This window comes from Formica exsecta, unplaced genomic scaffold (assembly GCF_003651465.1).
Source record: "Formica exsecta isolate Colony F162 unplaced genomic scaffold, ASM365146v1 scaffold72, whole genome shotgun sequence".
In the NCBI taxonomy this organism is placed as follows: domain Eukaryota; kingdom Metazoa; phylum Arthropoda; class Insecta; order Hymenoptera; family Formicidae; genus Formica; species Formica exsecta.
This window is the reverse complement of record NW_021853485.1, coordinates 3,710,000-3,736,034: the sequence shown is the minus strand read 5'-3', so window position 1 is coordinate 3,736,034 and position 26,035 is coordinate 3,710,000. Positions and strand designations below refer to the sequence as shown.

The 26,035-nt window shown below is 31.5% G+C and overlaps 2 protein-coding genes and 1 long non-coding RNA gene across 6 annotated transcripts; 1 reads left to right on the top strand and 2 right to left on the bottom strand.

The window, feature by feature from the left end:
- Positions 1-2,846: 2,846 nt before the first annotated feature.
- LOC115243578 lies at positions 2,847-4,787 on the bottom strand. Its single transcript, XR_003885247.1, has 2 exons — positions 4,414-4,787; positions 2,847-3,968 (listed from the first exon to the last, which is right to left on the bottom strand). It is a non-coding gene; the product is annotated as an uncharacterized LOC115243578 (long non-coding RNA).
- Positions 4,788-4,978: 191 nt separating this feature from the next.
- On the top strand, positions 4,979-10,638 carry LOC115243573 (glucocorticoid-induced transcript 1 protein-like). 2 transcript variants are annotated; one of them, XM_029820698.1, is made up of 9 exons: positions 4,979-5,453; positions 6,552-6,712; positions 6,824-6,924; positions 7,028-7,170; positions 7,248-7,411; positions 7,822-7,951; positions 8,515-8,595; positions 9,941-10,076; positions 10,154-10,638. In XM_029820698.1, the coding sequence occupies exons 1-9, from the start codon at positions 5,216-5,218 to the stop codon at positions 10,338-10,340; spliced, it is 1,341 nt and encodes a 446-aa protein (XP_029676558.1). In that variant the 5' UTR covers positions 4,979-5,215; the 3' UTR covers positions 10,341-10,638. The 2 variants fall into 2 exon arrangements, with proteins under 2 accessions (XP_029676558.1, XP_029676559.1); XM_029820699.1 differs by lacking the exon at positions 8,515-8,595.
- Positions 10,639-16,448: 5,810 nt separating this feature from the next.
- Positions 16,449-21,986, bottom strand: LOC115243568 (sorting nexin-29-like). Of its 3 annotated transcripts, none has more exons than XM_029820689.1 (12): positions 21,688-21,986; positions 20,343-20,587; positions 19,780-20,081; positions 19,586-19,708; positions 19,001-19,253; positions 18,785-18,914; positions 18,284-18,525; positions 17,793-18,008; positions 17,562-17,718; positions 17,344-17,484; positions 17,102-17,241; positions 16,449-16,776 (listed from the first exon to the last, which is right to left on the bottom strand). In XM_029820689.1, exons 1-12 carry the CDS (start codon positions 21,688-21,690, stop codon positions 16,692-16,694), a joined length of 2,037 nt encoding a protein of 678 aa, XP_029676549.1. In that variant the 5' UTR covers positions 21,691-21,986; the 3' UTR covers positions 16,449-16,691. The 3 variants fall into 3 exon arrangements, 2 of the variants coding, with proteins under 2 accessions (XP_029676549.1, XP_029676550.1); XM_029820690.1 differs by lacking the exon at positions 21,688-21,986 and adding an exon at positions 21,384-21,503; XR_003885243.1 differs by having other exon boundaries at positions 16,632-16,776; positions 17,003-17,241.
- Positions 21,987-26,035: the final 4,049 nt, after the last annotated feature.

Genomic DNA, 26,035 nt, shown 5'->3' with positions numbered 1-26,035 from the left:
TTTTCTATCTAGAAATATTTAACGTCCGTCTGAAAACTATGGTTGTTGTATTCGCGTGAAATGTTAACATAATATATGTATCTACTTATTCTTTGATACTTATTTCTTGACCGAGAGTGATATAAACTTACACATATATATATACGCGGCTTATAATGTCTATTTCTGTAACCCCGGAAAGAAATATTTTCTCACACTATACTTACTAACTTCATCTATATAATCAATTTTTAATATAATTGTAATTTTAATATTTGTATACTACTTTTACATGACTTATATAATTGCATGCGCTAGAATTATTCGTCAGCTGTGTTAAAAGGGCGAATGCACTTGAAAATATTAAAATGCTTTTCAATTTTTTTCTTTTTGAGTAGATGATTTTTTAAACATATTTTTTTGTGTTATATAAAATGATTTTTGGATTTTAAGTGCTTAAAGAAACAGATTTTATATGTTTTACGTATAAGAATGACGTCAAACGCTGTGAAATCATGTTTTTAAATCTTTATGTACTTTTTTCTTGGAAACTACTGGTTTAATTATTATTTTTCTAAATCTCTTCAAAAATAAATAAGCTACGATTTAATTTCTTGGTTTGAGAAAAAGAAACATGAGAAAGAAAGTGAAAAAAGAATTATTCTGATATTAATTCAAAGTTGAGAAAAAGAAACGTAAAAATAGATCATTTTGTCATATTATTTTTTTTTTTGCAGTTGCACTCGTCCCTTTACTACATTGACGAGAAATCTCTTTGTTGTATTATAAAAATTATTTTTTAGAGTACGCAAGTCACATTTGTGGAGTACAAACAATTTAAATTGAATGCAATCTATTAATTTTCGAAATTTATATCTTTACGGGGAATGCACGGAAATCTTTTAGCAAGCCTATTTTTTGGATTGTATCGCAGATACGACATTCCTTATGAACTGCTTTGCAGAGTGATCTACCATATAGGCTACGTTTAATATAAACTATTACATATATATTGCTTGTATATGTACGAATACGACGAGTCTCTGTAAAACACGCATTATATATCACGTTAGTTCTTAGCGAAAAGTATAACAGTGCCTTTATTGAGAAGATGTCACGGTTTATCTTACGACGACTGATTCATATATTCTTTTTTTGTATTCAAATCCCAATACTTTAATCGTAACGCGAATCACACCTGCTTTGTTTTTGAAAGCGCGACATTTGGATATTAAATTAAAAATCGTTCTTTTCGTATAATTATTCACATATGAACGATGAATACAAATGCGCGCGAGACAAATAAAAATATAAATAAAAATAATTATTACCAATATGTAATAATAAAAAAAAGACAGGCATCGTTCCTATAAAGTGTATGTAAATTGTTGAAATGAAAATGTATTATGAGTTGCAACAGAGGTCTAAAATTAATCAGATCGCGATGTTTTATCGCAATAATTTGTATCAGTTACGCAATTATATACAGATCTGTATTTATTCAAATTTCGCGTTTTATTTAACGTACATCTCGAGTCTCATCGAAAACATATAACGCTCTACAAACTTACATATTAATTGTAATGTGAAAGTGTGTGTTATTTTAAAGTCTGACCCTAGAAGATAAGCTTTTGATTCATCAATGTCCTATTGTCGCCTAAGTATCAAGTCGCCATAGGTGACACATCATAAAACATACAGATAATTTTAATATTTGCGTTTTCTTTCTCTTTTCATATATGTACGGACTTTTCAGCAGCCAGCCATAAATGCCACATATATAAATTCAGACTGATATATATTTCTTGTTTGTATTTTTCTTGATATTGTTTAATCTAGTCATATGTCATCTGTAACTGTAACATTTATGTATCATGATTTAAAAAAGAAAAAAAAATGCTGTAACATAAAATATTGTAAATAAATGTATAAGCTTGATTCATTGAGATGGTTTTAATTGATCGTTTGAAAGTATGTTATTTCCCCCTATAAAGTACTAAAATAGAACTGTGAAAATTATATCTCTCAAGTTTTTTTTTTACTTAGCCATATTTTTAAAATTTTTGGTACATAGAGAGAGAGAGAGAGAGAGATGTTTTCGTTATTATATTATATTTTTGATTTCTCTTATTGTTGGGAAAAATGTATTTATATATAATGTGTGCATATTATTTAAATTAAGTCACTGAATATAAATCAGGAAGAAGATTGAAAAAGATTCAAGTGACAAGATTTATTACGTCGCGCAATTTGCTTTTCTATCTAGAAATATTTAACGTCCGTCTGAAAACTATGGTTGTTGTATTCGCGTGAAATGTTAACATAATATATGTATCTACTTATTCTTTGATACTTATTTCTTGACCGAGAGTGATATAAACTTACACATATATATATACGCGGCTTATAATGTCTATTTCTGTAACCCCCCGGAAAGAAATATTTTCTCACACTATACTTACTAACTTCATCTATATAATCAATTTTTAATATAATTGTAATTTTAATATTTGTATACTACTTTTACATGACTTATATAATTGCATGCGCTAGAATTATTCGTCAGCTGTGTTAAAAGGGCGAATGCACTTGAAAATATTAAAATGCTTTTCAATTTTTTTCTTTTTGAGTAGATGATTTTTTAAACATATTTTTTTGTGTTATATAAAATGATTTTTGGATTTTAAGTGCTTAAAGAAACAGATTTTATATGTTTTATCTTTATGTACTTTTTTCTTGGAAACTACTGGTTTAATTATTATTTTTCTAAATCTCTTCAAAAATAAATAAGCTACGATTTAATTTCTTGGTTTGAGAAAAAGAAACGTAAAAATAGATAATTTTGTCATATTATTTTTTTTTTTTTGCAGTTGCACTCGTCCCTTTACTACATTGACGAGAAATCTCTTTGTTGTATTATAAAAATTATTTTTTAGAGTACGCAAGTCACATTTGTGGAGTACAAACAATTTAAATTGAATGCAATCTATTAATTTTCGAAATTTATATCTTTACGGGGAATGCACGGAAATCTTTTAGCAAGCCTATTTTTTGGATTGTATCGCAGATACGACATTCCTTATGAACTGCTTTGCAGAGTGATCTACCATATAGGCTACGTTTAATATAAACTATTACATATATATTGCTTGTATATGTACGAATACGACGAGTCTCTGTAAAACACGCATTATATATCACGTTAGTTCTTAGCGAAAAGTATAACAGTGCCTTTATTGAGAAGATGTCACGGTTTATCTTACGACGATTGATTCATATATTCTTTTTTTGTATTCAAATCCCAATACTTTAATCGTAACGCGAATCACACCTGCTTTGTTTTTGAAAGCGCGACATTTGGATATTAAATTAAGAATCGTTCTTTTCGTATAATTATTCACATATGAACGATGAATACAAATGCGCGCGAGACAAATAAAAATATAAATAAAAATAATTATTACCAATATGTAATAATAAAAAAAAGACAGGCATCGTTCCTATAAAGTGTATGTAAATTGTTGAAATGAAAATGTATTATGAGTTGCAACAGAGGTCTAAAATTAATCAGATCGCGATGTTTTATCGCAATAATTTGTATCAGTTACGCAATTATATACAGATCTGTATTTATTCAAATTTCGCGTTTTATTTAACGTACATCTCGAGTCTCATCGAAAACATATAACGCTCTACAAACTTACATATTAATTGTAATGTGAAAGTGTGTGTTATTTTAAAGTCTGACCCTAGAAGATAAGCTTTTGATTCATCAATGTCCTATTGTCGCCTAAGTATCAAGTCGCCATAGGTGACACATCATAAAACATACAGATAATTTTAATATTTGCGTTTTCTTTCTCTTTTCATATATGTACGGACTTTTCAGCAGCCAGCCATAAATGCCACATATATAAATTCAGACTGATATATATTTCTTGTTTGTATTTTTCTTGATATTGTTTAATCTAGTCATATGTCATCTGTAACTGTAACATTTATGTATCATGATTTAAAAAAGAAAAAAAAATGCTGTAACATAAAATATTGTAAATAAATGTATAAGCTTGATTCATTGAGATGGTTTTAATTGATCGTTTGAAAGTATGTTATTTCCCCCTATAAAGTACTAAAATAGAACTGTGAAAATTATATCTCTCAAGTTTTTTTTTTACTTAGCCATATTTTTAAAATTTTTGGTACATAGAGAGAGAGAGAGAGAGATGTTTTTGTTATTATATTATATTTTATATAGATATATAGTTAATGTATAATTTATAATTCTTATACTATTGTACTATATATTATACTAAATGACACTAGTATATATTAAAATATACTATAGGTATTGCATTTATTTTATATTATTCACACTCAAAGGCATAAATTGTGTGTACAGTAAAAAATACCCTGCACGTTAGAAAAAAATTTTACCTTGTTCGGCGATAATATCACATCGTTACGTATTGAATTAAGATGTCTCGAATACTCCCGAGATTATCGTACCATCGCGCTGCGCCGTCTTGAGACGACTGTCCACTATCCCGGAGTCGTGGGATCGTGGGGACGCCCGCGTAGGAGTTTCACGTCCCTGAGTGTGCGCGAGAGAAAGAGGGAGAGAGAGATCTGTAGGAGGGAGCAAGAGGGCGATAGGACGCTTAGCTACCACACCGGCCACGGTGCTACACGATGTTACGGTGGTAGTGAATGGAACGCGGTGCGCCGCACGTCCTCGCGTAGTACGACGCTACGCGGGCGTCGCGCGCCACCAATGGACGGTGAGTACGAGCGGTCACGTGACATGCGTGCCGAGCCAGCAGCAGAACATTGCAAATGACAAGACGCGTAGGGCATTGTGTCGTCGCGCCGCCGCCGCCGCTGCCGCTGCCGCCAGCCGCCGCCACCACCACCGCTACCGTCGTCGTCGTCGTCGTCGTCGTCGTCAATTCCTCCGGTCGGGTCGCGTCGGACCAACAAGAGTCTCTACACGGTGCTTGGCACGGGTAACGTGTCGCGGGTACGCGTCCGTAAAAAGCGGCCCGTAAGTAATCGTCGGTAGTTGCGCGCGCGACTTGCCGAGCGGGGCTCTCTCTCCCGCGCCCTGAGAGAAAGAGCGGCGGCCGCCAAAGGCAGGAGGAAGCCGCGTCAGGTGCGCGTCCGCTCCGCTACGTTTTCCCCGCGCGCGCGCGCGCGTGGTGGTGCGAATCTGGTGCCGCTCTGCTCGCCGATAGGAAGGATGTCGAGCTCGCAGCGTATGCGAAAGTCCTCGCCATGCTCGAAGCAGGGCCCGATGCGTGCCACCCTGCCCGTCAGCTCGCTGATGAGGCAGGGCCGGCAGAGCAGCAGTCTACGCAAGAGCAACAGCAACAGTCCCACCGTCTCGCCGACGAACGCGGCCGTCTGGCGAGCGCGCATCTCGCCGGAGACATCGTCTTCCTCGGGACAGCGGAGTCCCGGGTCCCTGTCCTACAAAGGTATGTCGGCTCCCCCTCCCCTCCCTTCTTCTCCTTCTCCTCCTTCTCCTCCTCTTCCCCCTCGCGGGCACGTTCTTTGTGCTCGTATGAGTTTTGATCGGGAAACGCGCGCGCGTGATCCTCGAGTATCCTGGGAATCGTCATCGGGGACCGGGGACAAATATTGGTTGATCGGTTATAGCGACGATTCCGCGCAAAAGCCCGACCGGTACTGTAGTTTGTTTTAGGAGCATAGTGCCAAGATGCTATCTTTTTGGATTCTGCTCTGTTAAGGGATAAATAAATCGCGAAGTGTGCTTTGTCCAAGGTTTTAATATTTCTTAATAAACAAGTCGTCTCTCCATGAAGAAATAAGGTATCTTACATATCGTTTGTCCAAGGTATGTAAGCTGGATAGAAAGCTTTATTGTATTCGCTGCGCAGATGTCAGATAGACATTCTGTCTGACTTGGAGATATTTACTTCTCGCAGTGCTTTATGTTATGTGTATTATTTGTTACGATACTTCTTCCCTTTTTATTATTTGAATTGAAAAATAAAAGAGAGAGAAAGATTAGCAAGTCGGATTCATCTTGTTTGTTCGTCTTAACACTGGAAAAGAAGTTTTTTATAACAAGTTTCTTTGTTATTTTTCAATTAAATTTGTAAAACAAAGAAAAGCTGATTGTTTTTTAACATAAACTATAATTGTTTGCTCCAAGTTTATTATAATCATTTAATAAACATTTTTTATCTTCATTAATTTTTAAATGTATTACTGCAATATACATTTATAATTTTTAAATATTCTTCTTTTATAATTTATATTTTTGTACAATATTATCTTGAAAAGTTCACAAGTGTAATCCATTTTGACTTTTGCATTTTTGTGCATACACATTACAACTACAGTAACTGAAGAGACATTTTTAGTTCAGTTACACTGTAGATTTATTATTTATACTTGTTTTTTCATTGTTTTGATCAAATTTTAATCAATCCAGCAACCGAAAATTGTTTTTTTAGTTCGGTCTGGTACATATATACTTTTCAAATATTGCGTAATGAAATATCTTTATTTTATTGTCTCACTTAATTGAATATTATTGTACTTTACAGCCAAATCAAAAACACTGAGCGGCCGCTGTAGCGATAGCTTAAGTGGAAGCCAAAGTATTCGACGAACAGCATCACTGGATACCATCTATCTAAAAGGACAATGGCCACGTGGCGACTCCTATTATATGCATTCCAGTCTTCTGGTGGACAAATCTACTCAGGTGAGTATATTTTGTTCCTCTTTCTAGAAACATATACACAAAAATGTAAAATGAACATATTTATATCATGTAAAATTTGTTTGATTGGTATCTTATATTTTTATTGCATAGACGGAAGAATGTTCCAATGAACCAAGAAAAATGCATACTCGTCATCCTACAGAACAAACGGTCACTGATGAAAAATTGGAAAAGAATTATTTCAGGCATCGGTATGTGTGTGTGTGTTTTGTGTTGTCCAGTTTTTTATGTTCTATGTTTATTGAAAAATTTATATGCCAATTTGTATACCTCATACATATATTGTTATCACAGATTACAACGTACAAATAAAGAAGGTACTAGCAGTAGAGAGCGGACAGCGGCATTCGGACTAATAATGCCGGGTGGTCCACCACCCGCGCTTCCCGGGGATCATTCAGTACTTTTACCCAGTATTGCTTCGCAGACATCCATACGTGAGTAACTACCTAAAAGCTCTTTTTGTTCTATTCTATTGAAGTTATTAATTAAATATCATTCCTTATCTTTACAGACAATCAATTTAGCTTGAGTAAAGCAAGTCCCATGAATATCCCGGTGAAACCAATGAGGCCTCCGATGCGTTCGTCTATCGAAGGGCTCAATCAAGAAATCGAAGGACTCGTGCTCAAAAGTACAGCCAACAATAGCGACGCAGATCATCCAATAGAAGACAAGGTAATACAAAATATTAACAATTATTAATTTATAGATTCTGATATTTTAACAAAATGAAACGAAAAGATTAATTTGTAACTTATAAGTTGTTTGGAAAAAGAGCGAAGACGCGCTATTTTGAGAAAAATGTATTTATAACTTATATTTCACTTGAAAGATATTTTTTGTCAGAATGAATATGTACATTTGTTATTTAAATACTTTTTGTCTCAAATACGTGCATCTGTATCTAGATATTGATATTAAGGATATACATCATTAATTGTCGCCAAATATTTTATAACAAAACCTTCAAAATATACTGTTTTCGCTTATGTGTGTTCCTTTTTTATACACAGTCATAGTTTTATATAATAATAATTATATGAGATTTCAATAATGAGTATCGAATTTATCTATTACTTTTCTAGTATGCACGATATCGCGAGCAAATCACACCTGAAGGACATCGCGCTCCTTTAGCAGATCTATTGCGGGCTACTCGGAGTGTCAACACACAAACACCAGCTACTGACCTTCCTTCCAGTTCTTATTCTTCAGGTAAGTCGCGTGACGGCGTCTTTATATGCTCAACTAATTTGTGGGTATGATGGTGTTAATAAAATTAAGACGATTATTACAAATTTGCAAGATTTGCAATTGAGAGTGTGATAAACTGTTGCAAAGAAAACTGGGTAATAATCAAAATGTTAATAAGAATTAAACTGTTTTATAACATTATTTATTCTTCAAAGTAAATTTATGAGCGACTATTAAATAAATTTATGAATGACTATTAGGATAATCAGAAAAGTCATAATTTTATATAAAAAAATAAAAATAAATTAAAAGTATAGAATAAAAATTTCTTTTTACAAGGGTAGCTAAAAAAAAAATAATTGTATTCTATAAAAAAAAATTTATTCTGTTAATTTATTTTTTATAATTCTCTTCCTGATTATGTCACTTGTATAACAATTATCAATCTGTGTATATATATATATACACACACACACACACACACACACACTTGTATATTTTTTTTTTATTAATTCTGGTTAACGTGAATATATTTAGTATAAATAATATACACACTAACTAAAGGTGTGTGCCTGTTGAGACAGGCCCTCCATCTAGGAATTCTGAGTCTCCGCTGATTCCTGGTGTTATGGATGCGTCCCGTCCACCTAGCGATCTCTTACAAGGTTGGCGCATATTTGCGGAAGATTTGATTTTTCCTTTTCACGGATCTCATTTGTTTGTTTTTGATCTCTCGATTTACCATTGTTGATATTACACTTTTAATGATAGATGAGTGATAGATAATGAGTCATTAAAAACTATCACTCTCAATAAATCTTAAAATATGAATTTTATAGAAAAATATTTCAAATAATAATTACTTTTAGTTCTGAGAAGAACATCCATGTATGATCAGTACAAATGGAAGCACTTTCAAATAAGAAAAAAATATATGGTTTTGTTTAAAAAAACAAAGGCTTTAAAGTCTCGTTTCCATTTAGAACAAAAGTGTTTACCACATATCCGTTGAGATCAATCAACTTTTATCTGAAATATTTTTTTATGGAACGCATAATTTAAGATTTATTAAGAAGAGTAACTTCTTTTAGTGTGGTTTATTTTATACAAACATATATATAAATGAAAAAACAGTTTATATTTCTGTCAAGATTCATTATTATCCATTTTGTATGCATGATATTATTCATCTTTAAAAGATCGTCATCAAGGTATATGTAAAACTTAATGTTGTGAGAACAATATCATTAAATCTTATTCAAACTTATGGTTACGATTTTTACAGTCATATTATTATGATTGAATCACTATTCAAAAGTTTATCATTTCTTTTTATTATCAATAATACACATATTAAATTATAGTTTGTATAATAATTAAAATAATATATAAATCAGATATTCAACAAAATCCTGTATACATAGTGGAATTAGTTGCATGTTTTGCTATGATCTAAGAATGTTTTATGTATCACTTATTTATTTTTTATAGTTAGATATTTCTCTCTTTCGTTAGTATAAATATTGCTATCAATATATTAAAACATATGCATATTATGTACTATATGCATATTATATAAAAACTCTAACAATATTAGAAATGCATGATAACATCACGTTTAATTATATATACCTTGCCTTAGAGAATATCAATATTTATTTTATTTTATTTTTTTCAGCACCACAAGAGCAAGAATATTAATATAATAATTAATTATATATATAATTTTCTTTCCATGTTTTTAATGCTATTAAATATAGCATGAACATAATTTGTGTCTACACATTTATCTATTTTCATCGCAAAATAAATGTGTAATAATATCCCATTTTACATAAGCTCACTGTTTACATATTATTTACACGCAAGCATCTATTATTAAAATATTGAATGGCATGTGAAACCCTCGTTATATATTTGGATCATCAACATAAAAAGAACGATGTTTCATATGACGTTCCATTTCTTATACGACACAATGCGACTTTAAAATTCTTCTTTAATTTATAGGTGGAAGCCGTGGTTCAACACCTGAACAAGATAGAGAAGGACGTCTTGGTACCTCTCCTCACATTAACAGGTTCCTGGCGAGGGAACCGCCCGATGGCTGTGAGAAAGTCAACCTCAAATTTGTGGAAGATGCAAGGTAACATTGAGATCACTCTCTACTATCATTTCTTAGGATGTCTGTAAACAGTCTCTTTTTCATGTTTTCATATGCAGGCGGCCCATGATAGATTTGAGCAAACTAGATTATTGCCCAAAGCCGTGCGTTCCAGCATTCCAGTTGAAACCCAGCTTGGGATCAGCGTTCCTGCCATTGCAACAGCCGGCCAGCCCGACAATGGTCGCCTCGAGTGCATCACCTTCCGCGCATACGACACCGACCACACCTCCACCAAATCCATAGTCCCACTCTTTATCTTGCGATGTTAAACTTGTAAGCTCGATTAGTATATATATATATATACATGCATATATATATATTTTTTTTTAACGACCTTGTGGGTAGAAAGTGATTTACTTCGACATAAAGGCATATATATCGACAAAGAAAAGTTACCGAACAAAAAAAATTACCAAAAAAAAAAAAAAAAAAAAAAGAAAAAGAACAGCCTGTTCCCAGTGCGCGCCGTGCGGACATCGTGCGGGCATCATGGATTGTGTAATTAATAAAGTTGCGGAATTGCATCGATACAAAAAAAAAAGTTGGGGAATTGCACGAAAAAAAAAAAAAAAAAAAGAGGAAAAGAACGTTTTTGGACGGCATCCGAGCTCCGTTTATAATGTTTGAAACAATAATATATAAATACGAGGAACAATAATTTGTGATAACTAAAAGAAAAAAAAAAACATAAAAAAGATAAAGAAACGACAACGTTTAGGAATGAACATTGTGTTCTACAGGGAAAAAAGACTAATGAAATTGCGTATTCTAAATTTAGTGCTAAAATGTGCTAAACGACTTTAATTTTGTACACACGAATAAATATTCAAGATGACAAAAAAAAGTATTAAATTTGATTGTTGGAATAAACAAAATTATATGGATACAAAGGGAAAAAAGGCACGTGTGCACGATATATATGTATGCACGTATACATACATATATATGTATACATATATATACATTGTTGCTCGTCTCTATGATGTTTTTATTAGGATCTTCATTGTTTGAAGTGCAGTCGATTACATAGTGACAGAGATGTGAATCACCCTTGTTAGAATTTTGTATCGTTTTGTATTATTACTTGTATGCTAAAAATATTCTCAAACTATTATCATATGAGAAGTTAGGAAATGATGTATCCCTATGTGTTTTTGTTTTACAAAAATGGGGCTTTACACAAGAACGATATTTTTGAGACGACATAGATACATATGTAATTATTTATCATGAAAATTCAATTGGATTTTGGAATTTATTAATTTTTTTGTGTATTTATTACAGATATGTTTCTCCTTATATATCTGTAACATAAATAAGGCGAATGACTCTAAATTTAGAACGCGAAATTGTGTTTGATAGTTTGAGATAATTCAAGCTCTATTCGGATTGATATCGTCTCATCGTTCTTCCATTCTATTTTGCGACAATATCATAGGGCTACAATATTTTTGATTTATCTTATATATTACGTTAGATTACAATCTGAATATGTACAACCAACACACAACATGCAGTGACAGGTTGACGAATGCATGATGGAATGAGCCCAACGACATAAGAAGGATTTGTATTGAGTAGACAGAAACGCGAGAGAGATGAGTGATAATACTAGATATTGGTTGAAGTGACGACATGCGCTTTTGTCAGTGTGGTATCAGATGTGGCATAAAAACGGTTCCCTAATCTGGCACGGAAAATAGGTGTGCGTGTATGTTTTTTTTGTATAAAAGCGGATAATTATTTCGAGGATATATAATCTGCGTCTTATACAAAGCGACAGTATGCATGTGTTGTAATATCAGAACTCTGATTAAATCATTCACGAATAACTTTGAAAAAGACTAAAAGCGCGACAGTAAAATTAATTTTGAAATGTTCGCTTTAATGCAGGCTAAATATCAATTTGTAAAAAATGAACACTTATGTTATATAGATTAGACAATTAGTAATTCAGATGGAGGTTTATTATCGTTTCAATTTGGATCAAAGATTATATTTTTTGCAATGTTAAATTAATAGAGAGACCTTAAAGAAGATTATTATAATATGAGCGCGGGGGAGGGAAAAAGAAAAACTGAGTTATTCGTGCGATGGATTAAATTATCGTTTACGCAGACATAGCCACTCGAAAAAAGTTCGTTTATTTTTTGCTTTCTAGTACGAAACACACATTTTGTAAACAGTTTTCATAATTAGTGTCTGTGGGAGGAAAATAAGAATCTTGATAGTGTGTAAAGCCAAGAGCGCGGAGAAGGAACGGTTTTTTAAATACGATAGTAATATACTTTCTAATAATGTAATGTATATCTAGCTACAACAGTGAAGAGGAAAAAAGAAGAAAAAAAAGAATGTTAACACATAAGTACCTGGCACACTGGTCTATGCTCTCTCTTATCCAGCTCACTAGGAAGTTCATGCCTTAGAATGCGTGGTAAGGTGTGCTATATATAGACAGGAAGGTTAATCAGAGAGTCAGGATACACACAAAATGCACACTGGCTAGTTAAAGTGTATACAATACGAAGATACTGTATAGTATTTACTAGCTTAAGAGAATTTCTCGTTTTTTATTTATTTTGCTACAGATCTAACAACAACAACACACCTCGTACCACACCGCACACTCTCTGTCGTATCGATACCTGAGTGTAGAGCTGCTTCGAAAAGAGAAAAGCGTATTCGACTATATTATTATACTTCGGTCTGTTCGCGCGCTTTGCATCTTACTTAAACGATTCTGAAGTAATGCGCGACGCGTAATAGTGTATAATTAACATTAATGAATAAAATGAAACAACAGATTTTCGTAATTTTAATAAGTAGATAAAAAAAAAAATGATTTCAAAGCGAACGCTAGCCTCGTTATTTTCACCGCATTCTGTCAAAAGGCTCCACTCTTTAACCTTCGTGTACTTGCATAATGTGTTATCATTATTGTTAGTTTTCGTTATCGATTCCGTAATAAGCAGAGTAACGCGTACGAAGACTGCTAGAACCGAATATTATACCTGTTATTTGGGATATACCTAAAAAAAGAAAAATCTAAAGTTAAATAAATTAGGCTCAAATCGCATACTGATTATCTATGATGAACGAGTGTATATAGATCTATATACTTTAATTCATTATTAAATAATCTCTCCTTACATGACTATACTGTTCGGTACATTCTCTCTACATATCTAAAATCTGAGCAGGCTTCAGAAACGGCAAAATGATTATGTCAATTAAAAATTCATTTAACCCTAGGACACAGTCTAGATGTATCGTTGCAGTATCTTGCACACAAAACGAAAATGATTGTTGAACGTGTATCGTAATTTGTAAGATGCTCAGAATTATACAAAACTCTTTCCAATACATAGAAAACACATGTGTGTATGTTATATAAAATATCTTTAAAAAAATTTTATATATCTGCTGAAAAAAAAACATTTAAAAAATGCAACTTTTATTCACTGTTTTATAATAAATATATAAAACATTATTTAAATTGTTTTTTTTTTTTTTCATTCTATGAGGACTATTATCGAAGATTTACTTTTTGGAATTCGATATCGTTTTCATGCGTACATACGCACATAAATATGACTCAATACGTCATACATAATATTTCCGATGTACCGAGCAATATGTATTTTGATTATTTGAACACTGCATATATTAATTAATGCATCATCAAACTTTGATGATATATTAACTTTTTGATCTATTATAAAATGGCAAAAAATTGTGTTAATATAAACATTTTTATTTTCAAATACTAATAATAATTTATATATTACGATATGAGAGACTCAATCAGGGGATAAATATTATATTAATAGATTACTGTTGTGACTAAAGTTATAATCTTTATGAAATTAAAAATGGACAATTTTTTTAATTTGTCATATTGCTTTCATACGTTCGCACATCTTGACCTTTTACGAATGCAAATATATTTGATTTTCTAGAATAACGAATTAATTGTTTCGTTTATAATTATCGTGATCTTTCGAATTTTCTATTCTAGAACAGTATCTTACAATGCTATAATTTTCTATATCCATTGTTCTTTTACCCTGCCTTGTAGAATTGAACGTTTGGAATTTTATTTAATTTCTTCGTCGGTCCTAGGGCTAAATCAAAATTATTAGTCAAAAGAGAGAAATAGAGCATGTAAATAATAATAAAGTAACGCTTCTTGTATTAATAACTTTTGATATAGAACATAGGTGACTCACAAGAGATGCATACTTTCGCAAAATTAAATATATTAATGAACAAACAGTACATCAATAAATTTATATATATGTATGTGTGTGTATATATATATACATCTAAGAATAATTTTGTTTGTGTTTGTACTTTCATGATTATATATTTTTCAGTTAAATTCATTTTTTATTCATTATATTTGCAAGACGTTTCAAAATTGGCGGAAAGTGGATATACACGAGTTCTTTTTATAAAGTTTGAAATTTGATTTTTATTAACGAAAACGTCAAAGCATCAAAGCATGATGTTCGTATTATATTTGAAAAAAATGTGGGGATTTCTTTATAAATTAACCTTCAGAAATAAAATTAAGAAAATTTTACGATTTATATATTCATGAAGTAGATTCTAGTTAAATTTTAAGTAAATTAAATTATCATTCGCTTATTGACGAAGATACCGAGAGAATTAAAATAACTATTGTTTAATATTATGTCCTTTTGATATATTTGCTAAGAAAGAAAAAATTGATTTCAATTATCAATTAAAGGAACAAGGACATGTGCTATTCTAGAACAGCTTGTATATTTTTATTGGATTTTTCAATTTATTGACTTATAATCTTGCAAATTCCATAATGTTATATATGATGCCAGTTTTATTTGATACGATATAAAATTAATTTATTGAAAACTTGATATATTTCATTTAACGTTTTTGATTAAAATTATCGTGTATCACACACGTTTCCAGGAATTGTACGATGAGAATATGTAAGAAAGTCGGAAAGCATTGAGAATACTAAATGGAAACTTTTGATGCTTTTTAATATTCCTGCATTAAAACACACGTTATGTCTTGACGTGTTACACGTGATTAGTTTGAAAAGAAAATTTATTTTATTCTATCATTTTTTAATGACTGTCTGAGAAAATGACGCGGATGGTTTAAATGCTTACGAAATGAATATGATACTACGATTGTGATATAATTTAGTAAGCTCATGATATTTCGTTCGGCCATTGAGAAATACATCGATTGTTGCGCGCGATCATCAAACGATATAATTATTACTTTATTCGTCGATCATAAGAAAAAGAAGAAATGTTAATAATAATAATATTTGTAACTTTCAGAGCATAGCACATGTTGTTAAGGAAAAAAAGAACTTCTCTCAATATGGAAAGGTGAGCACGGCCAAAGTGTTGCCTAGTACAAATATATTGTAAAAAAATGGATTGTTGTTTAAATGAGCCGAAAGTGCTATTTGCGTTTTGCGCAATTTATTTCAAGATATTCTTATTAACGTTCTTGATCTCAATGCGAATCCTCTTATTATCTTACCTCTCCATAGTGAGAATATTCTGCGTAAGTTGTTAAAAAATTTGATTTTTTTTTACACGTGCAATTAGTTGTATTCTAATTTATCGGCATAATATTGTAATGTACTTATTCCAATAACAATATGCACCATTATTTTTGTCATAAAGGATAAATGGAAAGAAAAATGTACCTTTTTATATTACTATTAAGACGCCTTACGTAAATAAACTTTTTAGAAAATTAGATTGATGTATGGCTTGTTATGATATGTATATACATACAAGAATGCCTTAAAAAACATGAATTTAAACGCATATCAAGATATATATATAGATAAAAATGTATATGTTTCAATATACGTGCATAAATTCATGTGGTGGGGCATTCCTNNNNTCCTGTTCCCGTGTGTACATAAAAATTTATCTCCATATTTCAGTTATGCAAGTCAGTCAATATTATTCTTGTTATTAGTTTATTTCGTTCATTTTTACTAAATTGTCAGGTATACCTTTGTATGAGTTTTTGTTGTGTTTGTAGGCAACTAGTACATACATGTATCTTTTTCTTTACTTAAATTTTCAATTTAAATTTAATAAGATATATATATTTTATTATTATTAATTCTCAGCATTTAATTAGATCTAATTACATTAGATTTTACAGATGATTAAATACTATGCTATTATATTGCATTGGATATCTAATAAAAATAATTTAATTAATAATTATAAAAAATTTTCTTTTATTTAAACTAAAAATAGGATTTCAGAATGGGATAGTAATTTCTCTTTCGGTAGTAAAACATTAAAAAATATGAAATATCACTTTCATAGAAAAGACCAGTTTTTTAATCGTCTTTGCTACATGTTAACTTCATACACATGCCGATATGATATAAGTTGCATGTGTATAGATATGTTCATATTTACATAAATATTTGTAATCATATGTTCATCTTCTTAATTGTCGGTATTATATTGTGTATAACAAGATACTTTTGTCTTATATAATTAAATTAAAATTTTTCTTTTTCATGTATGTACAAATTGTCTATAAAAATTGCCATAATTATAAACCCATATATTGAGGGGAGGAAGAAAAAGTACTTCTTGCAGAATTATTCTTCCTCGATTCCTCAGCATTAGGACTATCACTGAAAAAAAAAAAAAATGATATCTTGGCAAAGATGTAAAAACACATTGGAAAAGATCCTTATTTTTCTTTGACAATAGGATAATAATCTATAATTTATCTTTATGTTTATACACTTAGCGCTAAAAGCAACAAATTTTAATGCACATTATTCAATAGATTAACAAAAATAAGCTATAGATAGTTACGTTTAGCGCTAAATTTATGATATGGATACATGTTTATACCATTTTTTTATACCAGTGTCGTCCAGTAGTCATTCAGGTCACATCGCTGGACAATGCTGATTTATTTAAAACGCGATTCTTATAAGCTAAATGAATTACCCAAAGAAAGGCATCAAAGACACGAGCGTCTGTCTGCTCGGCCTACACGCAAATGCTGGAGAGCACTGCGCTACTCGTCCAACGACGCGTCGTAACCATTGTTGCAGTTTTTGTCGTCGCTCTTCCACAAATTTTGCATCCTAAAAAATTATTAACGATTACTCTCGATGCATCTAGATGCTAATGCGATTATAAATCTATGTATTATCTAATACTTTAACATATATATGTATATAGTTTACCTTATTTCCTATTGTTTTTTTTGGCGGAAATTCGAAAGTTGTAACAATAGCGTCATGTTTTTTTAGTTCTCTATAAAGCGCATAAAATTGAGCATATCGCCTGTAAATGTTCCACTCTACGTCTCTTATGCGGGCATAAATCTATGTTGGATATGACAAATTAGAGAAAATTTTTTTTTTGGTAAAAAGATTTTAGACTAAAATTGCGCTTCTTGTACTTGATAAACATGATGTATGTCAGATGGTTGTCCTGTGAGAAACGCGGATGGAATCCATATATGAATAAGACACGGTGGTTCCGCAGGTAAATCGTCCTCATTCAACGGTCCTCGGAGACACTCCAATTCTGTTTGCAATATCTTCACTAATCTGTCCCTGCATAAAATTCAAAATCAACTAGAAGAACTATCATCATGAAACTCGCGTAATTTCGCAATATGATTACGTACTTGTTTGTTAATTGCATTGTCAATCTAGCATTAAATTCCATTAATTCGGCATGCATATCTGCGACCTGTATCAACTTCTCTTCGTACTGTCGCGCCTCATTGTGATAATCCAACGACGGATCTTCCTCGGATATCGTCGTGGAATTGGAATCTCTTCTTAACATTTGAACGGCAGTAACATATTTACGCAACTGTTGTCGTAAGAGTTCGTTTTCTCTGTATAATTAAAAGTGAGTTACAGATCAGTTACGAATTATTATATATTCATTATATAATCTATCAATAAATATATAAGATGAATCACACATGCTTAATGTCCACAATATATCTATTATTCGTAAATTAATCTAAATTTTTTAAAAACTTTTAAGATCGTTTTTTCACTTAATTAAATAGAGATAATTAGGACAATTAAGTTATGTTTGAGTCAATCTATGCACATATCTACACAAAATAATTGTTTATAAAGTTTATAAATCAATCATAATTACCTATTTAATGTTTGCAATTGCAATTCATGCCTTTCTAAATAATGTTGATGTTGCCTCTGGAAGCGAGCTAATTGTAATCTGCTTGTTATAGCATCTTCTCTAGCTTGTTCCAGCACTTCTGTCATAGCTAAAAGCCTTACACGTAATGTATCTATGTCTAGATTCTCTGGATCTATATGCAAATCTAAACCAACTAATGGTTCTGTTGCCTCTACTGCAGGTTCTGTCACTTCTGATGAATCCTGAATGAAAATAAGACTTTTAGAAGAAAATTATAATCTCTTGTATATTTTGTTTTTAAACCTTGTTCTTTACAAAAAAATTAAAATGGATTAAATCTATCTCTTGTCTAGGAATGAGCTAAATATTAATCTAAAGCATTTAATAAATGTTATAAATATTTACAATATATAAATCTGCTTTGAATTTTTAAACACATTTGCATGTAATAAATATATTAATTAAATTTTTATTCTAAAATTAATCAAAATATAAACTCACGTTTAAATAATTTGGCAAAGCAGCTATCATATCATCCAATGTTTGATCAAGTGATGGTACAGGTACAAGGCCACCCATATTTCCAGCATCCATTATAGGAGTTAATAGCTTTTCTTCTTCAAAAGATTCACTGGTAATATTAGAGAAATTTTTACATATATGTGAATAAATATCATATATATTTGTTCATTATGTAATGCTGTAAGAGATATCTACCATTGTTCCCATTCCAGAAGTTTTGTATTAACTGTACTATTGTTGGAATCAACTTGAGGTTGAGAATCTGATAAACAAGGCGAAGTAGAATCTTTAGTCGATACTGCCGTAGGCGAATTGCGACATGTCGGTGGTGCGCTTATAGAAGTTGTAGTTTTTTCCCTGTGTACGTCTTCCTCATTGTCATCATCGAAAGAAATTATGCGTGTTGGCACTTTCTTTTTTCGCTTTTCCTGTTCAGATGCAAGAGGGTCTGTTTGACAGATTATGATTAGATTATGATTATTATCAATAATTCAAATAGTTTGAAAATTTTTGTAATAGTTTAATGCAAAAATTTTCAAACTAATTGAATTATTATTTGTCATTTGAGTTGTTTTAAATAAAATTAGAGTTTTTAAAATAAAAAAAGAAATGAAAAGATTTCTTTTTTAATCAACAAATAAAATAGCAAATCTATTTTGATTAATAACATTATATGTGTGTGTGTGTGTGTGTGTGTGTGTGTGTGTAATCTTATTTTTATAAAACTTTTTGTTAAATATGACAAATTGTTTGCATTAATTTAATAGATTTAATACTCACCTGGAATTAATGTAGAAATAACTGGTTCTGATTGTGCACCTCTGTTTCTATCCATATCTTTTCCTTTCAAGTCATCAAGTTCCTCATTATCTACTCTTATTGCAAATAAAATTGTTCCAAGACCTGTAAATAATAAAATTAATTTATGTTTTTAAATATAAATCAAATAAATTCGGTCTAAAAACAAAAAGTACCTGCAGCTACATTAGGTAATACAGAGCTCTTCTCCTGATCGAGTAAAAAGGCCCATTCCTCAAAGAAGGGAGACAATGTGTCAGGATTTATGATAGCATGTAAATGTCGCTCCAGAGATTTTTCATTCAAGACAGCCCTCAGCCACGCTCTGCCTCGACCGTAATCTGTATGCACCTTTCTCAATATACCAAAACGTTCCTGTTCATGCCAAGTGAGTTGTTCTTTTATGCATGGCCAGAATGCTATATCTATTATATTGCTAGGTTTCACATTACCACCAGAGACTAAGTCAGACACATGCCTATAAAACAAATATGAGAGAGAATATCTTTTAATATTTCAATTTAAACTAAATACAACTGTTGCAAGTTTTACTCATATTATATAGAAATTTATCAATAATAAAAAATCATCTCCATGTATTTATCATCATGCTCGTGAGTCATATCGCGGATAAAGAGTGCAGTCTGTTTTATGACCTTGTATATACTCATGCAGAAAATCGTAGAATAAAAATAAATTTATAAATTTGATCATTACAAAATATTTAAAAAAATGTTACCTGAAAGCTGAGTTGATTTTTTCTATATAATTCGTCTTTAATCCATGACTAAAAATTAATTCAAATATATGGCAGAGTTTTGCTACGCATGCTTCCGATTCTGTAGCTAATTCCGCGCGTCCGCCAAACCTGATATGACATTCTTTAGCGGACACTAGCAGGTTCTCCAGTAACTTTTCCTTCTCGATTGCATGATCTATTATATTATGTGTATTCGGTACTATTGCTGACATAATACGCAAAGCCTAGAAAGGATAAATAATATCTTTAGAAAATGTGTCAAAATCAATACAATTTTTAAGGGGGAGAAAAATCTTAATGTTTCTTAGGTTTGCAGTATTCTCTGTAATTGAAGATAGAAGATTATATCATTACAACTAATTACATAAGATTTATGTTGTTGTGACTGTTGTTAAGTAATTGAATTGCATAATCTATGCATATGGTGCATATTCTATGTACCTCATATTTGTGAAACAATTAAAATTTAATATCTATTAGTTTTATTTTAAAATTCTTCCTAAAATATAGTCTAAAATTTAATATAAGATCAGTAATATGACAAGTTATTTCTTTGATTTAAACAGAATGAATATTACATCTATTTTGCATATAAACATACATTCCACTTTGATTGCATTTCTTAATCATTAAAATATAATATATCACAAAAGAATTAATAAAAAGATTTTATTTTCATACTGTGTAATTTAGTAATTTCTCATAAAATTTACAAAAATTTCAGATTTTTAAAATCAATTTGTAATTCATAAATACACATGAAGGTATATCAATTATGCAAATATGAAGAAAATATATAATTTAAAAAAATTTATATATAAAGTAAAAAAAAGGGGTTGATTCGTATTGTTTATATCCGTATACTATCCTAAACATAATTAAATTCATTTATAATAACAATTCAAAAATTGCAAAAGAAAAAATCTCTGGAGAGAGATTCTAAAGAAATATACTTTCGTCATTTTTCTCTCGCATTCCTTATAAGTGTTATTAGACCTTCCGGAGTATCCATATATATACCTATAACGATGTGTAAATATTCCATCACTCGAATTTACATACGCGACATAATTAAGGCATAAAAATGCATAAAAGCCTGAGTATATAGAGTTCACGATACAATATAATACGACCAATTACAAATTTCTCCAGATTTCTCCCGGATATCCGTGATTGTGTAACCGCAATACATACGAATCTGGGTTAGGGGCTGACCCTCGTATTTTTTATATACGGCATTTTTTTTTAGCCGTCATCGTCGCGTCCATTCATTACCGATGGCACACAACGCGCGCGGAGGGGGAAAAAAACAAAGGGAACTTACCATTTAAGCGACGCAGTGAAAAATCACTGCCTCGATCCGCTTTCACAATCGAGGATTGTCATCGGATATTCTCAGTTCCGCGTTATTTGCGCGGGAGGACCACGGATATGCGGAGAAACAAGAGAGAGCTATCAGCTGTCACTTCGGAGACGCGACGAAGCTGTTGATGCGTCGTCGTCGTCGCGTCATGACGTTTTGACACGGAAACCTTTGCTCGCTCGTCACAAAGAGATCACTGAAACTGGCGGGACTGCAACAGGGGCGGAACTGCTAACTACTTCGTGAACCCATCGCAAGATCATCGTACGGCTACTTTCTGGGAACATAGATGTGTCAGCGTGAGGTAGACGCACAGACGCCGATCTCGCGACACTGATTGCGCGATGGATCGTGCGTGATGGCTCGACGATGTCGATTGGCTACTTCGGCGGTGACGTCAATGGAAAGATTTTACCCACCAATCGGATCGGCGATCTGCGCAGACTCGTGCTTAGAAGCAACACGGAGAACGCTTCTAGAATTTATATAGATTCGGTCTCATAACAGTATATAAAATGTACTGTAACATGTTAGTGATTAGGTAACTATAAATATTTGATTATAAAATGTAGCAGTACAAATTTAAGTACATAGAGAGTATAATTTAACAATAATAGATTAGTATAGTAAGATTTATGTAATACGTAAAATAGTATTTGCGAATTAATATAGTATTTATAATAAATATTCAACTATAATACAACATGCTATATTGAGCAATTACAATTTATATTTATATAATATAATTTATTAATTTTTCATAAAGTATTTTCTCTTTTTTTTTTCCATAATGTGGGCCTAATGATACCATGTGTCTCGGTAAGATATGTGTGCTACTGAAGGTCATCTCCTGCGAGGAGGACTTCGTCCATCGACAGACTTACATTGCGCTATCATTTTATGCAATCTCGGATGGTGCTATTACTTTTTAAATTGGCCTTAATGGTAAGTCGATAACAATTATAGAATTATAGATATGTATCTTGTATTGATAACCGTACGCGCAACGGAAAATATTGTTAAATGGAATTTATTAATATGTATATTGATATTTTTTCCTTTTTAATATATATTATAGTGCTTTTCTCCGCGTCTTTTTTCTCTTTTGTTTTGAGGTGTGATATTCAGCGATTTGCTTTTTTTAGATTTATAAGTGGATATGATGTAAGTATATACGCGTCAGCCTTATTACATGTGCTCAATTGTCAAATATTATTTTGAGCCGCTAAAAAATCTCTCTCCTTAACGTTTGTGATTACGCCTCAACCCTTTCGCTAAACATTAGCGGCTAAATAATTTTATGTGCGTCCGAATTAATGTGTGTGTGTATCAATATATAAAATAAAGATGTAATATGAGAGAGTTAAGATTTATATTAAATTCAAGTGTTTTGCACACATACTTGCGCGTAAATAACAGATAAAAATTGTATTATTTACGACTTACAAATAATTTATGAAAATACGCGTTGATTTGTCATTATTTTTTAAAGAGATTTTAGAAATTTCTTGAATTTTTTTGTATTATAACAACGATATATATTTTAAATACTAAAGTGATGCAAATTGTAGACCTGTGCAAACTGCATAAATATGCAGAGCACGAATATTTATTCGCCATTCATTCTTGAATGTCGTTGATAAACAAAAGTGGCGAAAGGGTTGAAATTCGTAGAATTTTATAGATAAATTATTTTCGCGCAAGAGATTACATCGCAGGGCAAGTTATTTCCACGAGAACGTGGAGAATTCTTATTTAGTCAATTAATCTTGAATGTATTCTCTTCCACGAATTTCTAAATTTCAGCTTAATTTACATATTACATTTTGTTTACAATATTTTGGACTTGTATTGCGACGTTCTCGTTCAAACAGCTCACCCTGTATATCCAAAACAATAGTAAACAACTTCGATGTTTAATGCTTGTACGATGCTCGAAATCAAATGCGGCACGTCTGATTGCATTTGTTTTCTCCTTTTACAATCGAATCGAATAACCATTCACCTTGGGCGAATGATTTTTGTTGATTGGGAGCGAATTCTTAAGACCGAAATTTTTTACATGCTTTCTCTTTTTTTTTACGATAGGTACGCCGACTCAAGTTACACTTGAAAATTAACAAGCGCGTAAAGAAAAACGGCGCCTCCTGTATAGATATAGTAACCGTAAATATTTATTCACAAGAGAAATATTCTCATAAGCTCATTTAATTTAAGGATTTAATGCGTTTCAATATTGAACTATGATAATTATTTCATGCATTTCATTTATCATAATAAATTTAATAAAGAAGTTACAATTAATAAATATGTAGAAAACTATATTTGAGATTAATTAATATTCCGAAGTGCATTATTTGCCAGCAATTCCACTTGCTTTTTTGTTAATAGTTTTTATATTATTGGTATCGATCCATTAACACATTTTGGTTATATCTTTTAAGATCGTCAAAGAAATAGATTTTCCATTAATTGTAAGAAAAAGCAATTAAAAAATTTTGCGCATAAAAGAATTATATGATTTATGATGGAATAATCGTAACAACTTTTTGAGACAGTTCTATTCAAATGGTTTTGCAACCAGATTTAGTCAGATTATCTGAAAATCGAGTGCCAATCACACAACATTAATTGACAGACAATTTTAGAAAAAAGCGACGCCGTTTTCCTAATTTAAGCTTTTCCAATCGACTTTGATTTTTTTTTATGATATAGTTTTCAATAATAAAAGGAACAATACGCCATATAATATATTTATTACCGATTATTAGCGGAACATTTTGATCCTCCCACACATTTCAATATTAGTCACATCAACTCGCAGCTGCACTCTATAATTTGTTTAATAAATATAAAAAAAAATAAATCATGCATGATTAATCGAGAAAGAGAGAGAGAGAGAGAGAGAGAATGCACATTCGTCCCTTTTCCCTCCCTCAATACAATAAAATTCTATTATTATTATCGATTGTTATGGGTGACAGCATTCTGGATGAAGGATGAGATAGGAACGCAAGAAGACACACCGCGCAATTTATAAAATCTCTTTTTCTTTTTTATTGATGCTTTGACAACATGGGCTGAGACACACACATTTGCTCATAGTTCATATGAATTTAACCACTGCGTGTATTCAAACGTATACGTACACAATCCATTAAATAATCGCGCCGTATCGCGCGATACGTGCAAACCCGAGATTTGCGCCACCGTGTAAACTTATAATTTTGGGCTTATGTAAATCGCACACGTATAAAATGTCGATTGCGAATCGATCGCCCGCGAGACGGTACGCGATCCGTACGCAAATTTTCCGTCAAATCGCAGCCAGGGATACGTACTGTAACCGAACCCTCGAAAAGAATCATACGTAATCACGTATCACGTCATATAAGGGACCACGTCGACGTTCGTGCGCGATAAGAGCATACGCAGATTGATTCAATTAATCGTTACACGATTGGATACATCGCATGAGGCGCGCGAATCGCTCTAACAGATGAGGAACATTATTTTATTAATTCATGGACACACACACACACGCACGCACAAGTAAAAGCTACGACGAAATGCGTATTTAAGCGAACTCTTATTCTGTAATTTTTAATAAACAATTATGCAGAGAAAAAGAGAAAAATTGATATAAAAATACTTGAGTTGTTTTACAACGCGATTTTTACAAGGATAAAGAAATGTTCATTTTTAAAAAAGTCATATATTTATCATTTTATATACGCATTGATATCAATCAATATTTTTTTGTATTTCTCGGATTCAATTATCTTTATTATATTCACAAAGATCTCGTGTGTATATCATTTATTTTATTATTATATAATTAATATTTTCGCAAAAAATTAACAGAATATAACTAATAGTGAATTTTTTACTTGAATATATGAACATATAAGTTTTTCAATATAATTTAAACGAAAAGAATCTTAATTTTACTATATAAAGATGCTGTTATACATATATTATTTTTATTAGAACATATAAAATTAGTGGTAAATTTAAATTTCAACTTTAATTATAAAAATTAATTATCTGCTTAAATAAAAACAGTATATTAAGTCAACAATTATAATCTTTTTTACAAATATTAAAACTGACGAGGAATCTTATCCTCTCTTGACACGCATACATCGATAATTATTACGTGTCCAAGATTAATTTACAACGTTTCCGCAACTCGCGCGCGAGCGTCGACGACAACACCTGAGAGGATTGAAGCGAGAAATCGTAAACGTAGATTTTTCTTTCTTTCTTTTTTTTTTTTTTTTTTTTTTTTTTTGCCACGAGCATGTCA